The sequence below is a fragment of the Trichosurus vulpecula genome, chromosome 7 (genome assembly GCF_011100635.1).
Source record: "Trichosurus vulpecula isolate mTriVul1 chromosome 7, mTriVul1.pri, whole genome shotgun sequence".
Taxonomy (NCBI): domain Eukaryota; kingdom Metazoa; phylum Chordata; class Mammalia; order Diprotodontia; family Phalangeridae; genus Trichosurus; species Trichosurus vulpecula.
The window spans coordinates 224,084,694-224,109,016 of NC_050579.1; the positions used below are offsets into that span (position 1 = coordinate 224,084,694).

Genomic DNA, 24,323 nt, shown 5'->3' on the forward strand with positions numbered 1-24,323 from the left:
TGGCATGAAATGTGATAGAGACTATACATGTACAATGATATTAAACATATTTCTGCATTAGTCATGTTGTAAAGAAGAATTAGAACAAAAGGGAAAAACCACAAGAAAGAAGAAAAAAAAAGAAAGAAAAAATATTATGCTTCAATCTGCATTCAGACTCAATAATTCTTTCTCTGGATGTGGATAGCATTTTCCACCATAAATCTTTTGGAATTGTCTTAGATTACTGCATTGCTGAGAAGAATTAAGTTTATCAAAGTTGGTCATCACACAATGTTGCTGTTACTTTGTACAGTGTTCTCCTGGTTCTGCTCCCCCCACTCAGCATCAGTTCATGTAAGTCTTTCCAGGTTTTTCTGAAGTCCTCCTGCTCATCATTTCTTATATCCAAATAGTATTCCATTACATTCATATACCACAACTTATTCAGCCATTCCTCAATTGAAGGGCATCCCCTCAGTTTCCACTTCTTGGCCACCACAAAAAGAGCTGCTATAAATATTTTTGTACATATTGGTTCCTTTTCCATTTTTTTATGATTTCTTTGGGATATAGACCTAGTAGTGGTATTGCTGGGTCAAAGAATATGCACAGTTACGTAGCCCTTTGGGCATAGTTCCAAATTGCTCTCCAGAATGGTTGGATCAGTTCACAACTCCACCAACAGTGCATTAGTGTTCCAATTTTCCCACAACTTTTCAAATGTTTATAATTTTCATGCTTTGTCATGTTAGCCAATCTGACAGGTGAGATGTGGTACCTCAGAGTTGTTTTAATTTGCATTTTTGTAATCAATAGTGATTTAGAGCATTTTTTCATATGACTATACATAACTTTAATTTCTTTCTCTGAAAACTGCCTGCTCATATCCTTTGACCATTTATCAATTGGGGAATGACTTATAGTCTTATAAATATGACTCAGTTCTCATATTTTAGAAATGAAGCCTTTATCAGAGACACTGGCTATAAGCTTTCTGTTTCCCTTATAATTTTGGTTGCACTGGTTTTGTTTGTGCAAAACCTTTTTAATTTAATGTAGTCAAAATTATCTATTTTGCCTTTCACAATGTTTTCTACCTCTTCTTTGGTCATAAATTCTTCCATTCTCCATAGATCTGACAAGTAAACTATTCCTTGCTCTCCTAATTTGCTTATGCTATCACCCTTTATGTCTAAATCATGTACCCATTTTGACCTTATTTTGGTATATGGTATAACATGTTGGTCTATGCCTAGTTTCTGCCATACTATTTTCCAGTTGACCAACAAGTTTTGTAAATAATGAGTTTTTATCCCAGAAGCTGGAGGCTTTGGGTTTATCAAACAGTAGTTTATTACAGTCATTTACTACTGTAACCTATTCCACTATCCTGTTCCTAACCTATTCCACTGATTTACCACCCTTTTTCTTAGCCAGCACCAACTAGTTTTGATGATTGCTGCTTTATAATACAGCTTTAGATCAGGTATGGCTTAGACCACCTTCTCTTGCATTTCTTTTCATTATTTCCCTTGATATTCTGGACATTTTGTTCTTCCAGACGAATTTTGTTATTATTTTTTCTAGCTCTGTAAAATAATTTTTTGGTAGTTTGATTGGTATGACACTAAACCAGTAAACTAATTTAGATAGAATTGTAATTTTTATTATATTAGCTCAGCACACCCTTGAGCAACAGATATTTTTCCGGTTGTTTAGATCTGACTTTATTGTGTGAAAAGTGTTTTGTAATTGTGTTCATAAAATTCCTGGGTTTGTCTTGGCCAGCAGATTCCCACATATTTTATGTTGTCTGCAGTTACTTTAAACTGAATTTCTTTTTCTATGTCTTGCTGCTGGGATTTGTTAGCAATATATGGAAATGCTGAGAATTTATGTGGGATTATTTATATACTTAAACTTTGCTGAAGTTCTTTATTATTTCAAGTAGTTTTTTTTTTTACTTGACTCTATAGGATTTTCTAAGTATACCATCATGTCATCTGCAAAGTGTGATAATTTTATTTCTTCTTTGCCTATTCTAATTCTTTCAATTTCTTTTTCTCCTCTTACTGCAAAAGCTGACATTTCTAGTACAATATTGCATAACAATGGTGATAATGGGAATCCTTGTTTCACCCTTGATCTTATTGGAATTGCTTCTAGCTTATTCCCATTACTTATAATGCTTGCTGATGGTTTTAGATGGATGCTACTTATCATTTTAAGGAATACTCTATTTATTCCTATACCCTCTAGTGTTTTTGACAGGAATGGGTGCTGTATTTTGTCAAAAGTTTTTTTGTCTGCATCTATTGAGATAATCATATGATTTCTGTTATTTTTGTTATTGATATGGTCAGCTATGCTGATAGTTTTCCTAATATTGAACCAGCCCTGCATTCCTGTTATAAATCCCACCTGGTCATAGTATTATTATCCTGTGAGCTCCATTTTCAATATACAGTGAAACATCTATATGAGTGAAGAATTGGCTGCCCTGGTCCCTTCTATATCCCAGCAAAGCCTGAATGATGAGCTTTTCAGTTCTGTAACTTAAAGAGAGCATTTCACATGAGGAGCTAACACTTTCTATAATGGCCCTTTAAGGATAATGGTTAATTGAAAGAATTTATAAAATCTGTGTTTGAGTAGAGAAAAGAAGTTGCTGAAGTGGAGTCAAGATGGTGGAGTAGAAGAAGCACTACAAGCAAGCTTACCCAACATTCCCCTCAAAAGAATTTTAAAGTTCTGGAGAGTTGAATAAAAATACTTTATTTTCCAGAGAGTAAGCCTGAGGAGCTCTGCAGTAATCTGACTTTAAGGAAATGTTTGCCATTACAATAATGTATTCTGAAGGCCCTGTTAAGGATGACTATTAGTTAAAGGAGTTTGTCGCTGCTTCATCGGTTCAAAAGCAAAAGAAAAGATGCTTTTCTCAGAAGGAATCCACTAATACCTGAAGGGCAACAATTAGTAGAGAAATAATTTTGTGTGGTGCAGATTGTTTTTAAAGGACATCAAGTTCTGCAGTTCATCGTTGTGAGTTTCCTTGAATAAATGAGATTTCTTCACTAATATACCTCTCAATTAGATTTTTCTTTTAAAAAATAAATGTTTTATTTTACCAATTATATGTAAAAACAAATTTAACATTCTTTTTTTTTAAATTTCGAGTTCCAAATTCTCTCCCTCTTTTCTTCCCTTCCCCCCTCATTGATAAGGAAAGCAGTTCGATAGAGGTTTGAAATGGCAAACAAAGTGGGACTTTTTATTTTGCTCTTTTTTCTTTTGGAGTTCTAGTTCTTCTTAGCACTAAGGTAATCAAGTGCCTTTGATTGAGACTAGTCTTTGTTTGAATCAGGAAACTTTGATTGACTCAAGAGTCTTTGATGACCTGCTTAAGTCACAAGAAAACCTAAGTTACATCAGTTTGAGTCAGATGGTTGTGATGCCCTCTGTGGGCTGACCCTGATGAAGTATACATGTACTCTGACATTAGCATTTTGCTTTGGGGGCTTACTCGTTGGAAGAGTGTTCCTGTGACTTGGCCAGACAAGACTCTGGGTAACCGTTAAGGAGCCCACTCCCTGCCCCTTTGAAAACCCAGATGTTGGTGATTCTCTCTCTGGTAACTATGTATATATTGCTATGGACAGATGGTTAGAAGCCCTGTCTGCTGATTTGTGTTATTTACTCTGTTTATGCTATTTCTGCTTTTGTAATTTCTGTTTGTATGTTCTCTGAAGTTCAGGGTGCTGACTTTTCCCCCTGAACTAAGTGAATGATATATGTATGTTTAATTAAAGTGAGATGATAAACCCCTTAAAGTTGCTTTCCTTAGAAAATCAGATCAAAGAATCTGTGCTAGCAGCCCTCCTGTGTGCTGGTGTTGTTGGTCTTGTTGTTGGTCTTCAACCTCCACTAGTAACTAGTGGAGTTACTAGTGCTAGTAACATTGTTGTTACAAGGTTATATATGTGCAGTCATGCAAAACATATTTCCATATTAGTCATATTATTTAAAAAAGGCCAAAAAAAATCTTAAGAAAAGTAGATTTTAAAAAATATGCAGACTGTCAGTTCTTTCTCAGGAGATGGATAGCATTTTTTACATCATAAATCCTTTGGAATTTTCTTAGATCATTGTATTACTGTGAATAGATGTCATTCACTGTTGACAATCTTGCAATATTGCTGTTACTGTGTAAAATGTTTTCCTGGTTCTGCTTACTTCACTTTGCATCAGTTATGTATGTCTTTCCAGGTTTTTCTGAAAGCACAGTGCTCATCATTTCTTATACTACAATAGTATTCCATCACAACCATATATTGCAACTTGTTCTGCCATTCTCCAATTGATGGGCATCCTCTCAATTTCCAATTCCTTACCATCACAAAAAGAGCTGCTATCAATATTTTTTTTTACATATAGGTCCTTTTCCTTTTCTTTTTGTTTTGGCCAGGTTATGGAGTTTCGAATTGGGTATTGATAGGGATGATGAGTTGACCTAAGAGGTAATTGATTGACATTGCTTTTCAGGAAACAATAATAGTATTGATTTTATTTCTGTGCCCAAAACAGTGGGTGGAAAGGTATGGGTGAAGGGTCATACATAGCAGCAGGAATGAAATGATTGAATGGAATGTGTAGCATGGAATAGTTGGGTCATAATGATCTAGGTGACATTACACTCACTTAAACCAGTGAAGATACTATAGCTCTAGGAGAGGAATTCAAGAGCTGGGTCAATTTTTCCATGATTTTTGGCCCCCAACTGGTGACCAGTCTTTCTCCTGAAATTATCTTACAATTACTTATATTTTTCCATTATAAAACGGTTACTCATTTCTCTTTTTCTATCTCTGGCACCAAGGACAGCGCCTTGCCATATGCATTTGCTGTTGTTGTTGTTGATTTGTTTCAGTTGCATCCAATTCTTCATGATCCTGTTCTTGGCAGAGATATTGGAGTGGTTTGCCATTGCCTTCTCCAGCTAGATTTACAGATGAGGAACCTAGTCAAACAGGGTTAAGTGACTTTCCCAGAGTCACGTAACTGGAACAAACAAGGTTAAGTGACTTTTCCAGAGTCTGAGACCATTTTGAACTTAGGAAAATGAGTCTTCCTGACTGCAGGCCTAGCACTCTACCCAACGAGCCACACATAGTAAGTGATTTTATGTCTATTGCATTAAATTGATTGGAGAAAATCTATTAGAAAATATTCCCACTTGAAGCATATCTGGTTATTTAACTTAATTACAATGTAATTAGATTAACCTGCATGCTACACAGTGGACATATATTTACATAATTATGTATTTTAAATTTAGGTATGTTTCTTGTGCCCTGGGATGCCCATATGAAGGACACATCGCACCTGAAAAAGTGGCCGAAGTAAGAATACGTGTATCGTCCTTAGATCATCATAAAATTATTTAGATGTTTTGAATGAGCTAGTCATTTTCCCTGTCCTGTTTATCTGTGTAAAGTTCTATAAAAAGGATAATATCCCTATGAATTCGTTCTTTTTAACTCACTGTAAAACATGTAAGCACAAGAAGTTTGGATTGTTAGAATTGCTGTTAGCTGATTAACTCTGGTAGTTCAGTGGTGGTGGGAAGGGAGTCGGTTGGGTGGAAGGAGAATTGCCTAATTCATTTTTTGGCACAAAAAAAGTTTTGTTGATTAAGTCAATTTCCCAATTTCAACAATGTGTGGCAGCTGATATAGTTTTATTATATTCATACACATATTTTCTTCTCAGTGGTACTTTTCTTTTGTTTCTATGATAGAATGTATCTGAAATGCTTTTGAAAGATTAAACATGAATTGGTCCATTGCTAAGGTTTTTGATTCAACTGTGTTTAACTAAAAACTGAGTTCAAAGAGACCTACATTTTGGTGAGTTGTTCTGAAAGCTCAGATGTGCTAAGGACAGTAGTGGAAAACAAATTTAGAAATGAAAACTGAGGCATGGCAAACATGCATTGTAATTCATCAGAAGCTGCTCCTCTGTTATCTAATTAAAATCCTGTGATATTTCTTTGCAGTCTTCAAATTATAGAGTATATATCCTGGTTCTCAAAAACATTAGGTTGGATATACAAATAGAACCACCAAGAAATTATTATTCAGGTTTTTTTTAATTTTTAAAAGGCAACATAGGATATTGTAGTTTATTTTTTATCATTTCCTATCAGCACACATGTTAGTTTCTTTCCTACTGTTCATTTTTCTGGATCTAGTCCAAGTAATTTTTCATATCATTGCTATTCTTGAGTTAAGCCAGAAAATACTTTTAATGACATTAAAATTCAAAGAAAATAACTGTAGATTAACAATAAAACATTCCAGTGTGGATTAACAGGATTTTAGTTCTTGGGTGGCTAAAGAATTTGCTTGGCTTTTGGCCTAATCATTTTTGGTTTATCCCAAGATCAATAATGAACTCTGTCAGATCTCATTATGCTATTATATCACAGCCAGATTTTGGTTGCGGCCTTTTTGGTTGTTCTTAAGATTCTTCCCTTCAAATGAAAAAAATTTTCCTCACCAGGATGCAATGCTCTTTTTTCCCTTTTTTTTCCATGTCTGTCTCCTTAGAGGTTTAGAGCATTTCCTGACTGAATGGAGTCTCAGGAGATCTTAGTCAGCTGACATTAAAATCATCTGATTATAATTCAGTAAAGTTAAACTACGGTATGAAAATCCATATCTTTAAGTGGAAATAAAAGTGATATCTCTACAGAATTTTGTAAATTTTTTACCAGTATCTCTCTGATATGTTTGACTCACTTCTTAAAGATCATGAATAATCCCAAATTCTTAACAGCATCTGTTTTATTTTAAACAGATATGGTAAAAAAAAAAAAAGCAAAGCCTGGCAACTCCAATCATTTAACACTGGATGAAATGAATTTAGTATTTCAAAAGAGTCTATCTAATATAGCATATAGAATGCTGCTCCTGGAGTAAGAAAGACCTGGGTATACATTCTGGATTTTATGCTTAGTAGATGTGACCATAGACGTATTACTTAAATCTTACAGGATGTCAGTTGCCTCATCTCTAAAATGGGGCAATAATACTGCTCAAAGAGTTGCTGTGAGGTCCTAATAAGCTAATTGTATGCAAAGTATAATAGAAATGTCAGTAATTATTATTTAAAAAGAGCTTTTTATTTACCTAACCCATACTATTTATAATTTGAAAGGATAAACACTGTACAACACACAGCTAAAGTATATCTCCAGTTATATGTACACAGCAGGTACCAAATTCCTTAGGCAACTTTCATTGTTAACTGATTTCAATTAAAGGAATTATAACATTCCTTCAGAAGTGTCTCAACCCAGGCTGCCCTTTAAACACATTGGCAGAATTCCTCTGAAATTTTTGAGCAGCTTTCAAAGACAGCTACTACCAAGAAAACATGTAGACCTTAAGGTGACTTGCATCTCAAGCCTACCCCCCACAGGTGAGGAAATTGAGGACTAGTAGATAAAATGACTTACTTGAGGTCATTTAGTTGATTAGTGTCAGAACCAAGAAAAGAACATAGGTCTCCCAATATCTATTCTTATGCTTTTCTCACTATACAATTTTGCCTGTGAATTAGACATGACTAAAAGATTTTAGCTTACAGCTTTTTATACTTTTTATACAGATTAAACAACATATGATTGTGTGCATGTTTCTTTTTTGTGGGGGTATGGAGAGGTAGAAGCAAGCTAATGCTGAACAGTTTTGAGACTTAGAATCTTAGGTGTCTGTGGGTATTGAAAGGTTTAACGTTGCCCAGGGTCATATAGCCAATATGTGTCAAAAATAAGACCTGAACCCAGGCCTATGCCACTCACATGCTCATCCCCAGGATGATGAGCCACTACTTCATAAATGCACATAATGAAATACTAGTTAATGAAGGCAATCAGTTAAATTATAGCATTTTTACTATAAATATAATTATTGCTGTTGAAATCTCATCAGGTTATTAGGGCAGAAAATAGTGAAAACGTATGGTTTGATTTTTTCCATCATTGTCACAAACTGTGAGGGGTTTCATACAAGAGATATCTGTTACTGCAAGTTATTTTGAAAAGTCAGTGTTTTTTTTTCACTACAAAGAATTTTTACCTCTAAATGATCTCTTCTGCGGGACTATGAGGCTTATGCGCCTGTTTATTTTTCATGTCTGTTCAATTTCAGCATTTTAATAGAACTTCTTCTTTCTCAACAGGTGTCTAAGCAGTTGTATAGCATGGGCTGCTATGAGATCTCTCTGGGGGACACAATTGGAGTGGGAACTCCTGGAAGTATGAAAAGAATGTTGGAAAGTGTTATGAAAGAAATCCCACTAAGTGCTCTTGCTGTTCACTGTCATGACACATATGGGCAAGCTTTAGCAAATATTCTTACAGCTTTGCAGGTAAATCTAATCTTTCCTTACTTTTTAGTTCCCTCCCTCCCTTCCTCCTTTGCTCCTTCCCCCCTTCTTTCTGGCCTCCCTTCCTTCCTCTCTTCCTTTCTCCTTTCTTTTCTCCTTCCCTTCCTCTTCCTCATCTTCTTTCCCACTTCCTTCCTTTCCCCTTTATCCCTCTCTCTCTTCCCTTCTTCCTCTTTTTTCTTTCCATGTTGAATTTTGCTTTTTAAGTAAAAATAAAATTTTAGAAGATATATTGCATACGTGTTCTTACCATGAAGGAAAGGAAAGAGATAAAAACAGTCGTGATCATTTTAAAAGTTTTTTTCTGTCACAACTAGAAATGAACCATGTCCATTTGGGCAGTTAATAAAGGGATTACAGGTGTACAAACTGTCATAGCAATGTGCAGTAACACTGTTTAAAGGGCATGCAGCCAACTGGAAACTCCAAGTTATTCGTACTCTGAGAGAGTTTACATTGCCTGGAAAATGACAAAAAACAAAAACAAAAAAATCCTGCTTTCAAAAGCTACATTTGAATACTTCAAACAGGAAGTTTAACAGATTTTAGAAGTCATTTGAAACACTGTACATTTCATTGTATACATCAATGCAAGCATAAGAACGTAAGCTTTGTGATTAAGCAAATACAGTTCAGGTTAAATTTATTTATAATAATGGAATGCCTAAACTTACTTTAATTATTAAGGGACGATGGGGGAAGACTTTCTTAACCTATTCAAGTTTAGATATGCAAGTCTCAAATTTTCTCTTAACTACTAGTGAGGGAGGAAATGAGGTATAAACAAGGGCCAAAGACATTAAATGAAGGAGCAAAGGATGCTATTAAGGTGGAGCCTGACTCAAGTCATCACCACATGAGTTCAGGTTCTTTATAGAATGAAATGCTTTTTGTAGATGATCTTTCAAAAGTTAGCAAAAGGAGGCTGACTTAGCCATAAGATAGAAAAGATATTTCACAAGGAAATTACAGCACTTAGCTGATGTGGATGTGGCCCCATTTGCTTCCTTATGGAAACACATTTGGCCCACAGGGCAGAATGTGGTAACTCTCCTGCCATTAGGAAGATTACTGAGTTTGAAGGACTCCCAACTGTCCATGGGTGAGAATTTTTATTCCCTTAGGTGACCAGGAAATCATGTCATTATGTCCAGAGTCTATGAAGAAGCTTAGTCATTCAACAGAGACACAGTCCCAGGCCATTCAAGTCCCAATGACAGCTTTGTCATCATTTAGAGATAAATGACCTAACTCATATTGGGGAAGATGGGAAGAACCTTGGTGGATGTTGCTTTAATTATAGATGAGTAATGAAAGGAAAAGGTAAGAGGCTTTTATCAAATCCTAGGAATAAAGATATATTTTCCTCAAAGCCTGTCCTCCTTCAATTTGGATATATTTTATCCCAAGCACATTAAATCCATAAAAGAGCTTGTCTTTCTCTCCAATTCCACCCTTTCTCTTTTTCTTTTTAGAGCCACTGTTCTTCCAATCATACAGTTTTATACATTCACAATAATTTTCAGTTTTTCAATCTCCCTTGCATCATATATCTGATAACTTACCAAGTTTTGATGATTGAGTCTCTACAGCATCACTCTTGTCAATACCTTTTTCTCTTTTTTCTTGGCCATCACCCTAATTCATACCTTCATCCCCTTTCACCTGGACTATTGCAATAACCTTTTAATTGGTCTTTATGCCTCAAGACCCCCCAACTCCTTTGCAATAGGTCCTCCACACAAATTCCAAAGTCAGGTCTGGCCACATCATTTTCCTATTAAATAAAATCCAGGCAGTCCCTATTGCCTTTAAAATCAAGTATAAATCATTTGTTTGAAATTTACAACCTTTTAGAACTTGGCTCCAACCTGTGTTTCTGGACTTGTTATTCATAATTGTCCTTCAGGCAGTCTATAGGCCAGCCAAAATGACCTTATTCAGCATACACTAGATCGTCTCTCTCATCTCCGGTGTTTCTATACTTACATTGTCACATTTTCACACTTTTGCATTGAAGTCTTACATATCAAAGTATATATTGATGTAATTTGGGGAGAGGTTCTTATCAAATTGTTTTTTAGAATTTTGGCAACCTCTTCATCTTCTGCAACTGATATTGGCATATAAGCTGTAATTATTTTCCTTGTGGTCTTTGTGAAAAAAATTATGAGTACTACAATGTAAGATGACCAAACATTTCATAAAATAATATTTTTGTAGCCTTTGGGTATATAATAAAACCAACTCTGCCACTTCCTTTGTTTGATTCTCTAGGGAGTAATTGTGAGCCATTTATTTTCCTTTATAGCAAGAATTCCAAGATTGATGTGATTCAGCAATATGTCCAAGCATTGGTCATTGGACAAGTATCTCACATTTGGTGACCCAGGAGTAAAATGAAAGTTTATAGATGGTATAAAACAGAAGTACTTGACTTGGTTAACATGAGGACTGTGAATTTAAAAAAATAATAACTGTATTTTAATATAATTTGTCTCCTTTGTATTCCAATATATTTTGTTTTATGCCCTTAAAAATATTCTGAGAAGGGATGGGAAGACTTCACCAGACTACCAAAGGGACCCAAGTCACAGAAAAAGTTTAAGAGCCCTAATCTAAAAACTGTGATTCTTAACACCCTCTTCACTCCTCCCCCTACCCATTAGTCATCACTTTGCCATTTTCACTGCAGAAGCTGAGATTGGTGCACAAGACTTAGAGCCATTTTACCTTTTTAGTTTGTTTCATGGGTTGGTATGACCAAAGAATTCATCACCAAGTGACCAACCTACAGGTAATCAATGAGTCTCTAATTAGGCTGGTCCTTTTTGAGGTAGGATGGACTGTCTGTTTCTAAGATAAAATTCATACCCATATGTCAAAATCATTCAAGGTTTTTTGAAAGTTATGCCAACAGAAAGAACTGTGGTCATCATCCCTCTGATCAAAAATATATAAGGCATAAAATTAGGAGATATATGACCACCAATGCTGTTGTTACTTTAATGGAGGAAAACTAATTCAGAGTCCAAGTTGAAAGGATTTCTTGTGTGTGGTGAGGTACTAAATATTCCTGTTTGCAGAAGATGACGGTGATTATGGTGATGATGATGCTAGCATCTGTATAGCACTTTAAGGTTTACAAATCAATTTATTTTATAAATATATTACAAACACAAATTCCCAAATATTATATTATTTTTTCCTCACAACAATCCTAGAAAACAGGTGTTATTATTATCCACATTTTACAGATGAGGAAATTGATTCAGACGGAGCTTGAGTTACCCAAGATAATTTAGCTAGCAAGTGTCTGAGACAGAACTTAAATTCAAGTCTTCCTAACCCTATTGCTCTGTTTAAAGGCCACCTAGATTTTTCTGGGCCACATAGTGCAAATATATAATGAGTTAGGACCACAGCTGAACAGGAGGAGAAGAGAGGAATCTGTTGCCCTTAAGATATTGTGAAGATAATTTAACAACCCCACATTTCTTCTAGAAACAAAGGTCAATCTTTTTGATACCAACATTTTACTGGTGTTGGGATAGACAATGAAATATTTCAAATAAAATCTCCAGTATTTGAATTAAATGTCATGAAAAGTGCAATAAAGATGCATGTTGTAAGTAACAAGCTGAAATATATATAATGAAGGACTTTGAAGAAAAAACAGAATGAAAGATATCATTGAGGAAATATATGATAGGAAGAGAAGATTTATTGATTATGTGGCAAAGGTGAGAGATGAAACGTAGACAGCCATAATACTCCACTGGTATCTTCACAATTCTTGATGGATGAAATGAGAACTTCCAGCATGTTGGGTGGACTCCCTGTAACACTTAAGGGAGGAGTCCTAAGCATGGTGTTGAATGCCCATAGCCTCAGCTTCTGGGAGGCTCAGGCCAACATGTCCCTTGAGCCTGGGAATTCTGAACTGGAGTAGAATAAACTAATCCGGTATCTACACTTAGTCCAGCATAAATATATTGAGGCCCTGCGAATGAGGAGGCCGCCAGGGATCTAAGGAGAGAAGAGCTAGAAAAGATCTGGGTAAAGCTCACTGTGGATTAGTTGTGGGATCATGCACATGAATCCACCCTGCACTTTAAGCCTGGAAGTTGAGGAGACCAACCCAGTCTTCAAAATAAATAAAACTCCTCAGGGAGATTGAAATTTTTGAGTGCAGGTACTGTTAAATTGTTGTCTTTATAACTGTAGCACTTAGCCTAGTGCCTGGCACCCACTGTGCACTTAGTAAATGTTTGACATAGAAACATAGAGAAACAAATCTGTTGCAATCTCACATCCCATGAAGGAATCCCACATACAGTGGCTTGGAGTTTGGAAGACTTGACTTTAATTTGCCTTCATATACATAATAACTCTTCCAAGCTGTACTTAATAGCTCGCTTAACCTCTCTCCGATTTAATTTCCTAATCTATAGAAGAATAACATCTACCTCACAGTGTAGTCGTGAGACTCAAATGAGATAATGCATACAAAGTGCTTTGCAAAGCTTAAACCTTATAAATTTGGGGTATTATAACTTCTTAACTACCAGTTTTATACTTTTCTTCCACCAATCCTGCTGGCAAATTTTAGGCACAAATCTGATCATTCATTCCTCTGCTAAAGAACTTCCTAATAAAACATTGCTAATAAATTTCAAGTCTTTTATCTTTCTGTTAAAAAAACCTTTTTGATACTTATATAATTTTTGAAACATTTTATTACAAACAGCAAATATAAACATTTTAATATACAAATCACATCAAAGAGGATTGTATGTAAAACTATGAATTTCTCTTATATGGCTTATGTTTTTAGAGTATGATGAATTTTACCAGATATTAATAAAATTATTGTGCTTGAGATAGCTAAGTGGGGTAATAGGTAGGATATTAATGCTTTAGTTAGAATGAGCTGAGCTCAGATCCTGCCATAGACACTTACTAGCTTTGTGGCCCTGGTCAGGTCGCAGGTGACTCAGAACTCCTGTGAATCATTTTCCAAACCCCATTCCATATCCCATGCCACCAGACTCTTCATTGCTATCCCCCTTAACCCTCCCACTCCAAAGGTCAATCCTAACTTCTTCACCCACCCATTTCTCTGTGGCCTTTGGAATGCCTGTTCCATAGGCAACAAACTTTCCTTCATCTTAAATCTTTGCCTTTCCCACTCCTTAAATCTATTAGCCCTTATTGAAACTTAGCTTCCCTCTGACCACCCTTTCCAATATTGGCTGCACCTTTACTCATTCCCCTTGGTTCATTGATTGAGTTGCAGGAAGTGGAATACATCACTTCCAGGTTCTTTCCTTCCTCTGTCACTCACTCAGCAACCTCCTTTCCTTTGAAGTTCATGCTGTTTCTATCTACCACTCAATTAAAATTCTGGTAGCTGCTGTCTACAGACCCCTAGGTCACCCTAATTTCCTCCACAGGCTTGTTATCTGGCTTACAATTTTTCTCCCTTCCCCAGCTCCTGCCCTTATACTATGGGATCTCAATATACATATTGATTCTCCCTCAAATACCCTAAAAACTCAGTTCCTCAGCCTGTTCACCTCCCATAAGCTACTCCTCCACCCAATCTCAGCCACACACAAAGATGGTCATTCCTTTGATCTTGCCATCATCCACAAAGGTACCACCTCTATGGTCAAGAATCCTGAAATCCCCTTATATGACCATGAACAACATGTTGGCTTCTCACCTCGCCTTATGCCTTCCCTTACATAATCTTTTTCTTCATCCGTTGTGGCCTCCAATCCCTTGACCCCTCAGTTATCTTCCCAAGCCATCTTCCCTGCACTAGTCGTTCTCTCCTCTTCTCCCTATCTTGACTCCTTGGTGAACCAATTCAACTTTTCACTGTCCCTTCATGAATACCTAGCCCTTTTACCATATCACTTGTTTATGTCCAGCCAAGCCTCACCCTTGTATTAGTTTCACTATTTGTTGCCTTTGCTCCTACACATGTGCTGTTGATTGAAGGTGGAGAAAATCATGCAATCACCTCTGATGAGGCTCACTACAAAATTATGTTATATGACCTCTCCTGGGCCTTCCCTGTTGCTAGGCCCTCTTACTATACTGTCTTTATCAACTCACTATGCACTCTACAGTGCAGTGACTCTTCGAAACTTGATTTTCCCTCCTTAAAATGGCTCCCCTCCACCCATATTCTCAATTGAAAATTTACCTCTTATTTTACAAAAAAAAAAAATTGAGCCTGTTCACCATGAACTCTGTCTTCTCCCATCTTCCTTATCTTCTACTATTCAGGTGCTTTTTGCTACTTTTTCCTGCTTCACCCCTGTCTCACAGGCTGAGGCAGCCTCACTCCTTACCAAGGCTAACCTCTCTATCTGTTCAAGTGATTCCATTGCGACCCATCTCCTCCATCAGATTTCTCCCTCTCTCATCCACAGTTCAATCTTTCCCTCTCTCTTGGGTCATTTGCTACTGCCTACAAACATGCCTGTGTTTTTCCTATCCGGTAAACAAACAAATAAACAAAAAACACCTTACTGGATCCTTCCATCTGTGCTAACTATCCTCCTATATTTTTGGCACTTTGTATTTCAACTCTGAATAACATCATCTCCAATGTATACCTCCACTTTCTGTCCTCTCTCCCTCCCTCTCTCTCTCTCTCTCTCTCTCTCTCTCTCTCTCTCTGTCTCTCTCTCTCTCTCTCTTCTCAACCCCTATAGTCTGGCTTCTGACATTGTCATTCCACTGAAATTGCCTGCTCTAAAGTTACTAATGATGTACTAGTTGCAAAATCCAATGGCCTTTTCCCAATTTCCATTCTCCTTAACCTCTCCGAAACCTTTGACACTATTGATCACTATTGATCTTCTCCTTGATACTCTCCTCTCTCTAAGTTTTCAGACATCACACTTTCCTGGTTTTCCTCTTACCTATCTGACCATTTCTTATCTGGCTCCTCTACTAGATACTCTTCCAGATCACACTCTCTAGCTGTAGGTATCCCTCATGGTTCTTTCCTGGGCCCTCTTCACTTCTCCTTCTTTACTATAACACTTAGTGAGCTCATCAACAACCATAGATTTAATTTCATCTCTATGATGATGGTGCTGAGATCTTCATTTCTTGCCTCAATCTCGCTGCTGACCTGTAGTCTCACATCTCCAACTGCTTCTCAGAAATCTCAAACTGGATGTCCAGTAAGATATCTTAAATTCAGTATGTCCGAAATAGAACTTATTATATTTCCTCCGTAACCTTCCCTCCCTACCTTTTCTCACCTTTCATATCCAAGGTGTTGTCATTGTCAATTTAATCTTTGCAACATCTTTCAAATATATCCCCTTCCCTTCTTCCTCTGACACCTACTGCAGACCCTCATCATTCCTGGGTTATAATAGTCTCAAGTCTTGCCTTACTCCAAACTATCCTGCATTCAGACACTAAAGTAATTTTCCTAAAATACAAGTCCTATCACAGGCTCCCCCTACCCATATGCCCTGCCTACATAACACAGTAAATTTCAGTGGCTCCCTATTACCTCCAGGAGTAAATGCAAAATGCTCTGTTTAGCATTCAAACCCCTTAATAACCTAGTCCTACCCCTTACCTTTCTAATACATTACTCTTTGGTCTGGTGACACTGGCATCCTGTCTGTTCACTAACAAGACATGAGATGGAGTGTTCATCTCTAGGTTCTGGGCATTTTTTCTGTCCATCCCCCATTCCTGGAATGCTCTCCTTACTTCTTTCCAGCTATTGGCATCTCTGGCTTCCTGTAGGTACCAATTAAGATCACACCTTCTGTAAGAAGCTTTCCTTAACCACTCTTTTATCGAGTCCTTTATATCTGTTAAATATTTCCTATTTATCTTGTATATAGTTTGCTTTATGTATGTTTGCATTCTGTCTCCCCACATTAGATTGTAAGATCTTTGAGGGAAGACTATCTTTTGCTTCTATTTATATCCCCAGTGCTTAGCACCTGGCACATAGTAGATGCTTAATAAATGTTTATTGATTTATTCCTCATCTGTAATATGGGGGCAGTTAAACTAAGTGATCCTTAATTTCCTTTCTAGATCTAAACCTTTGATCATATAACTTCTGTGTATTTTAACAAATATTTAATTGATTTTTTTTCTTCTTTTAAAATCTCAATCATTACTCATAAACTTTTCCTTCCCACAAATAGGAGCCCTCCCTGAAAAAATAAGTATAATAAAGCAAAATAAGTCAGAACAATTACTCCCTAAAAATTCTTTTCTCCTTATGCAGCTCTAGTCAATCACTTCTGCATATAAGTGGGAGGTATAGCTTCAACTCTCTCTTGAAATCTTGACTGGCCACTGTATTGATAAAAAGTATGAGGTCTTTCAGAGTTGTTTTCCTTTTGGGTTGTTGTGATCATTGTGTGAATTCTTCTGTTTCTGCATCAGTTCACACAAGTGTAAGATTGCTTTTCAAGCACCTCCTGAATGTGGCACCACTCTAATATTCCAGGATTTTATCAAACTCCTTGCCTGTGAAACTACTTTTACCAAAACTATTTTTTAAATCAAACCACATTAATTATACAGAATCCAAACTGGAAATGTTGGTTCCCTGCCTCCCATTCATCATTATCACCATGACTTTGTTTATGCAGTTCTCTATATTTGAATTTTCTTTCCACCCCTACATCTATTTGTATTGATATACTGCTCACTTTAAAAATTGAAAATCTCTAATATTACCCTCTGCCTCTCTAGTATTAATGTGATTGAAGATCGTCCCCACCTATTCAGTAGGCCTCAGGTGGGCCTAGGTGGGAAAGCTTGATTATAGCTTTGTTTGTAAATAGCCCTAAAGCCCCTACTTACTAGGTGCTAAGCCAATGTGGGCATGAAACCCTCAGGACCCTAAGGGGAGTAGCTAAGACCAGAGCTAATGTTATGTACACTGGGTTCTAGTTAATCATAAATTCAGCCAAACAGAGACCTGACTTCTAGCCAATCAGATGCCGGCTAGGACTGTGTAAAAAGAGAGCCCAGAATTGAAGGGGAGCAGAATTGAAGGAGAAGTAGAACTGAGAGCAGCAGGACTGAGAGGAAGACTGAGGCAGCAGACATCAAGAGGGCACTGAAGAACAGATATTGAGAGAACCTACATAGGCAGAGCTACAGAAGAGAGTGCTGAGTGGAGAGTTAGGATTCATGAGTGATTGTTTACAGGAAGGTTCTAGCAGGGAGGAAGGTTACAGGATGACTTGATTCCTTACTATAATACTGTGTTATAATTTCCTTCTTACTACATTGAGGTGGGCTTACTGGTTTTGGAATATAATTGCTACTATATCGAATTGGGGGTATTGGTTCTTGGATTTGATCCTTTGAAGTCTAAATAAATGTTATACTTCCTCTGCCTTCTACATAGAGAGTTTTTCATATTTTGCAATTCTGAAACATTTGGGCATTTTCATGGTCATCCTTGAGGGCATGAATCTTGCCTTACTGATATAGCTTCCTACTTGCACCCCAGATCCTGGCTTGGGATCCTGTGCTTCTTCTTGGAGCAAATTCACCATATCTAATCTGTTTTACATTCACCTACTGCTGTCTGACCATCTTTCCGCCCTGTTGCCACCACAATTATACTCTTCTAGCATCTCTGCCCTCTCAGACTCCCCTCTACTTCTAGCTCTTGGAACATTGATCAAATTATCATTACTGTGCCTGAAAAGAACATGCTATGTTGCCCTATTACCACACTCACAATACTTGGAACTTCCTTGACAAAACACCCCTTCATAGCCCTGTAACAACAATTTGGCAAACAGCAGCTGTTGAGGTGTAAGATCCAACTGCCAGCACAGGTTTTTGATCTGCTTTACCAAGGAAAGTAACTTTGAGGGGTTAACAATCTCACTTTAATCAAACAGACATATATAACTCACTCAGTTCAGGAGGAAAAGCCAGCACCCTGAACTTCAGAGCAAATACAAACAGAAATTACAAACATCAACAGACAGACCTTGTCTGATTTGAATCACAATTCATAGTTACCAAAGAACCAATGGGTCTGGGTTAGCAAAGCCAGGGTGGGGGGGGGGGTGCAGTTACAGTGGCTTGCCCAGAGTCTCAGTACACCTTCTAAGAGTGATCCCCAGACAAAATTCTAATCTCTGAGTTTATATATCCTTTTTAGGGCCTGAAGGGTTCACACTTAATCAGCGAAAGGGTGTGAGCCTGGGGCTTTCTACCTAGTTAGCAAAAGGATGTGGGCCTGTGGCTTTGCACCTAGTAAAGCTTAATCAAAGGCACTTGATTACTTTAGTATTCTAAAAGAGAAAACAGTAAAAAATAAAAAGTCCCACCCTTATTAATATTACAAGGTCCCATCCCTCTATATTATATTCTTCTATTCAAATGTAAGTTGCTTGAGAGCAGACATTATCTTGCTTTTTTTATTTGTATCCTTAGCATTATTAGGGTAGTTCCTGGAACCAAGTAAACATTTAATAAATGGTTTTTCGTTCATTCGGTATTTTAACCATTCTTCATGTATCATGTACCTGAGCCTCATCACTTTCCTTGATTATTCTCTTCTGACTTTTAGTTTGTCAAAGTTCCTCTTAAATATAGTGCTCAGATTTTAACAGAGTGTTCTAAATCTGCTTTGATTAGCATAGACCACAAGGATACTACTACGCTATCCCTCATTCTGGAAATGCTGGTACAATTAATGTATTGTACTTTATCAAAGTTATCATAGATGGCTTTACTCTGGGCTAGAAGACTGAAGGCTTATAGTTATTAATTAAGTTAACAAGCTAATTAATTATTAATGTATTTCTGTAGTCAAATTAGCTTTTTGTCCTATATTTGATGTTCCATTTCTTGTCCCTCTGCCTTTGTAAATACAGTTACCTATATCCAAAAGGCATTCTCTTCTCATTTATACATTATCAAATGCCTAGCATATTTCTAGCACAATTCAAGTGCCAGCTATTCTACCAAATCTTTCCTTATCCTTCTAACTGTTAATGCTTTCCTCTCTCTGTCTCTGTCTGTCTGTGTCTGTGTCTGTCTCTCCTCTCTCAATTAACTTTGTATTACTTTATAGATGTGTTGCATTTTTGTCTGAACGTGACATGACTCACACTCAATAAATGTAAGGTTCTTGAGGTCAGAGACTGATTTTTTTAATTGAATTAAATTGAACATAATATTTCAGTGATTGAGAGATCAAATACCAGTTGCGTATACTAAAAAGTTTGGGACATATAGAAGAGGCAGACCCCTATGAATAATACAGAACATTCTTATATTTTTGTCTACAATTCCATTACCAATTTAAAGAACATTGGTTTGGGGATAAGAAAACAAGGATTCAAATTCCATATTTGCGACCTACTTTGTGAACTTTGGCAATCGGCTTAAACTGTCTGGGCCTCAGTTTCTTCGTCTATAATGTTATTGGGTTTGACTTAATAACCATTAAGATCTCTTCCAGCTCTAAATCAATGATTTATGTTGCCATTTTAATTGAGGTGTTCCTGCAAAAGGACATCTTATCTGCCCTTGGGAAAATACAGGGTTGTTGGGAGGGAGAAGAGAAACAAGTACCTCATAAACTGCCTAGCCTAATGAGCAAGCACAATTCCAGGACATTCCCAAGGAGAAATTCCAGAAGGGTATACCAGTAGTGATTTGTGATTCTCCTACTGAGCAGCTACACTCTCATGTGGCTCCATGTAGGGACAATTTATGGTTAGAGTAGGGTGAGCGTTGCTTTCTTCTTCTGGCAGCTGTACAACCCGGATGCAAGCTTGTACTTGGATGGAGTAGTGAAGACTGGTGATATAGGGGTCCCAGCACTATATCTTAAAAATATAGTGGAAAGTTTCTGAACAATCCTAAAATAAGAAAAGTATTCTTCTCTTAGAATATTTTTCCCACATTCTCATGAGGAATATTTCAGGGAGCTCTTGGGGCTAAGGGGAAACTAATTGGGAATTTAGTGAGTTTGAGCTTTAACATTTCAGTAAACAATCTTTCTACCAGTGAAGATTTCTGAGCAGCCCTAAAAAAAAGTCTAAATCAACCCCTTGTTTATAATCTGATATTGTTTTAGAGGGAAAGCATGAGATTATGTATAGTACATAGGAAAAATTGTAGTTAAAGATTCAGAGGACCTGGGTTCCTATCTCAGCTCTACTATTCATTGCTTATATGAATCACTTAAACACTTTTGTTCTCATATTTCTCATCTATAAAATGGAGGTTGAACAAAATGAACTCTAAGCAGCCTATCACCATCAATCTTATAACCCTATGATTATTCAGTTCATTTGATACTATTCATGAGATCCATTTTATCTGAAGTATGTGTTGTGTTATAGCTTGGAATGATGTACCCATTTGAGTGGTCAAACCCATTATTTGTCATCTGATCATGTATGGTAGTAAGTTAAAACAAATAAATATAAAAATAATAAGGTTTATTTCTTTTACAATATGGGGCATTTTTATGATAAGCACTTTCCACAGTAATCCTATACGGAATGCAGTGTATTACTACTATTACCATTTTACTGATGAAGAAATTTAAGCTGAAAAAGACTGTGACTTGGGCAGATTCATACAGCAAGTCACTTATAGGTCCACTTCTCTTCTCACTGTAAAATATTGCCTCCAATATTAAAGGACTGATTGATTTTTTTTGTCATGTAACAGATATAATCTTTTTTTAATCACTTGGTACTTTAAAACTGGAGAGTGTTGTACTAAAGGTAGAGTCTTTGGCTTTAAAATTTCTCTGAGCTCATCTTTTTCATAAATGGGGAAGTCTGTTTTTCATAGGTGTCAGCTGACTAAGAAGTAGAAGATACCCTAAATGATATCTATGTGAAATTTGCCTATGAAATGCCCATGCAAACAACAATTCTGAGTTTTTACTGGAAAAAGTCTGAGTTAAAGTAGGAAAATAGTTGGTTTTTAAGAACCTCTCTCTCCCTATTTCTGTGTCTGTCTCCCTTCTTCTCTCTTTCCCTCATTTCCTCACAACTCTGTTAAAAATATACATGTCCTATCCTTTTCCCCTCATAACCCAAGGGTATGACATTCAAAGATCAGGCCATATGAAGGTTTTTATTTTATATTTTTATGAGGCCAAAAGTCAATAAGTGAAGCTTAACCTCAGTCTCCATGTGCATAGTTGCTTGGCAGACATTTAAAAAAAAAGAATGCAAAGGTCAAGTCCTGTGAGGACTTATTTTGACTTGATAACACATGTGCACAAATCCTTATTCATCCTTTGGAAGTAAAGATAGAACCTTACATGAAAGTAAGAGAAATTGTAACCTTGAATAAAAGACAGTTTGAATTTTTTTTTAAAACAATGGAGAACTCCAAGACTCTATATTCATGTCTGTATTCATTTTCAGTACTGTTAAGATACCTGAGTTCCTGTGTGGCTTCACAATACCTTTGCTAACAAGAATCATAGCCTGTCTGCCCCTTAGAAGGTGGATATGCTGAGTTGCTGTAGTCACTGTACTCCCCACCCAGAAACAAACAAAGTAACAAACATTTACCTCAGTTCAATTCAAGGAATATTTATTTAGTGCCTAATGTACAAAGCGTTCTTTTAGACTTTGAGGATTTGGACACAAATCATAAAACAGTCCCTTCTCCCCTCCTCCCCCCTCCCCCCATGGAGTTTACATTCTACTTAGAAGAAAGGTGATGGTGGGGGAGCACAGTCTGAGCATAAGAAATTAAATAGAAAATATATACAGAATTACCCAAAATAATTTAATGAATGCGACCATGCTAATAACTAGGGTTAGGAAAGTCTTTATTTAGGAGGAAGAAATAGAGTTGTACTTTAAAGAAAGCTAAGAATTCTGTGAGGCAGAAGTGAGGATGGAAAAGCATTTCTGATATATTTTGGGCAATTTTTATGTTAGTTAGTCTCTCCTCACTCGGGTAATTTGGTCGTTGCATAGCAATGGTTATGTTACATTGTAACATAACTTGCCCAGTTTGGTAGGACCTTCTAGAGTTTGTGTTCTATTGGCATAGTCTTCAAGAACCCAAGGCCACCTCTAATGTCTTCAATGAGTCATTAAAGTAGGATTGTAGTGGCTATTTGGTCCTATGTAGGTCAACAAATATTATTAATAATAGTAATAATTATTATTATGAATTAGCATTTGTATAGCACTTTAAGGCTTGCAAAGCTCTTTGTGAATATTGTCTTAGTTTGTTCTCATAACAACCCTGGGAGATAGGTGCTATTATTATGCCCATGTTGCAGATAAGGAAACTGAGACACAGAAAGATTAAGTGACTTGCCCAGGGTTATATAGCTACTAAGTGTTGAAGGTAGAGTTTGAACTCACGTCCTCTTGACTCCAGGTCCAGAACATTCTGTGCTGTGCCACCTAGCTGCGCACATGGCAATATGGCATAATGATGGATCTACAGTCATGAAGCCTTTTAAATCTTGTTTTCTTACTGGTTGTGTGATTATGGGCAAGCCATTTAACTTTTCTAAGTCTTAGTTTCCTCATCTATAAAACTGGCATAATAATGTCTGATGTACCTATGTCACCCAGTGAATATTGTGAATATTGAGGATGTCATGTTTTGTTTGTTGCAAAACATTTTGCAAACTTTAAAGCATCTTAACTATTATTACATTTCCTATTTTCATGTATGGCTTTCTAATATTTTCCTTTACTCAAACCCTCTACAGCTCCCCTAACATTTCTTTACTCTGAATATTTTTCTTAAAAAGTTTAAATGTTCATGCCCCCAAAGGAATGAATGTTTCAACTTGAATATGTTTATAACAAACTACAAAAATCTCTGGATCTTTTGCTTCGAGATGGTGTCTAAAAATAATCTGCAAAGAATGACAGTTATTTTGAAGCATCTTCTTTTAAAAACAGTTTATTTAAATTTGGATAGATTTTTCTTTAAAATAAAAGCTATATGTTTGACTGTTTTCCACTCTTTTTTTGAACTAATTTCTCCATAATCAAATAGTAATAATTTTTTAATTTCCAGTTAGTCTTACAGTGATAGTAATGAAACAAGTGAGCATGGATATAAAGTTCTTTTAATTCCTTTAGTAGTAAAAATTAATGTAGTTATGAAATTTTATCATTCTGTGAGCTTAACATATAAAAATTGGATACAAGATTCCCTTGGAATTTTATTATTTTGTGCGTGCATTTTCATTTCTTTGCTGTAATTCCTTTCCCCCCCTCCCATTTCCCCTTCTTTTCCCTTTTTCACTATTCCCCCACCAAGAGAGGTTAAGGAAATAAGGATAGCACCTGGACAATGGGGGAGATGGTGAATATAGTGAATGAGCAGTGTGTTGTCATATTATAAAAAGCATGGAGCTGAATGTCAGATCTGGAGTTGTTTGCCTTATGCTCAAACAATGGTTAATAAAAAACAGTACCTATTTTCCTTAGGACCCTTTCTTACAGTTTTTGGATCAGATTAAGTAGGGTAATATATCTGAAAATAGAATTCATTATATCCCTTTGGGCAGAACAAAATAATCTTTTTTCAAACCTACCTAATTATTTCTTTGTCTATCTAGCTAGATATAAACATAGGTACAGCTACATATATAATCTATATCAAATTCTTTCTCTCTAGTTCTATCTTTATCTCTCTCAATCTATAACTGTATCTATATTTCTGTATCTGATCCATTGTGAACATGTATGTTACATGCATATATGTACACACACATACACGCACACACACGCAGAGAAGGGCAGAAAAACCAATTCACGTTTCACTGATGGTCAGATATAGGCCATATCACCTGGGCAAATAACTTGACTTAGAGCTCATGGGCATTTCTCTAAGAT

At 36.5% G+C, this 24,323-nt stretch overlaps 1 protein-coding gene across 2 annotated transcripts in view; it reads left to right on the forward strand.

Moving 5' to 3' along the window:
• HMGCLL1 (3-hydroxymethyl-3-methylglutaryl-CoA lyase like 1) overlaps positions 1-24,323 on the forward strand; it is a 293,745-nt gene that overhangs the window by 170,968 nt on the left and 98,454 nt on the right. Inside the window, exons 5-6 of one of the 2 annotated variants that reach the window (XM_036765723.1) lie at positions 5,318-5,381; positions 8,227-8,415. In XM_036765723.1, the coding sequence (XP_036621618.1) occupies positions 5,318-5,381; positions 8,227-8,415 (253 nt within the window). The remainder of the gene's footprint in view (positions 1-5,317; positions 5,382-8,226; positions 8,416-24,323) is intronic. The other variant, XM_036765724.1, reaches the window with a different exon arrangement.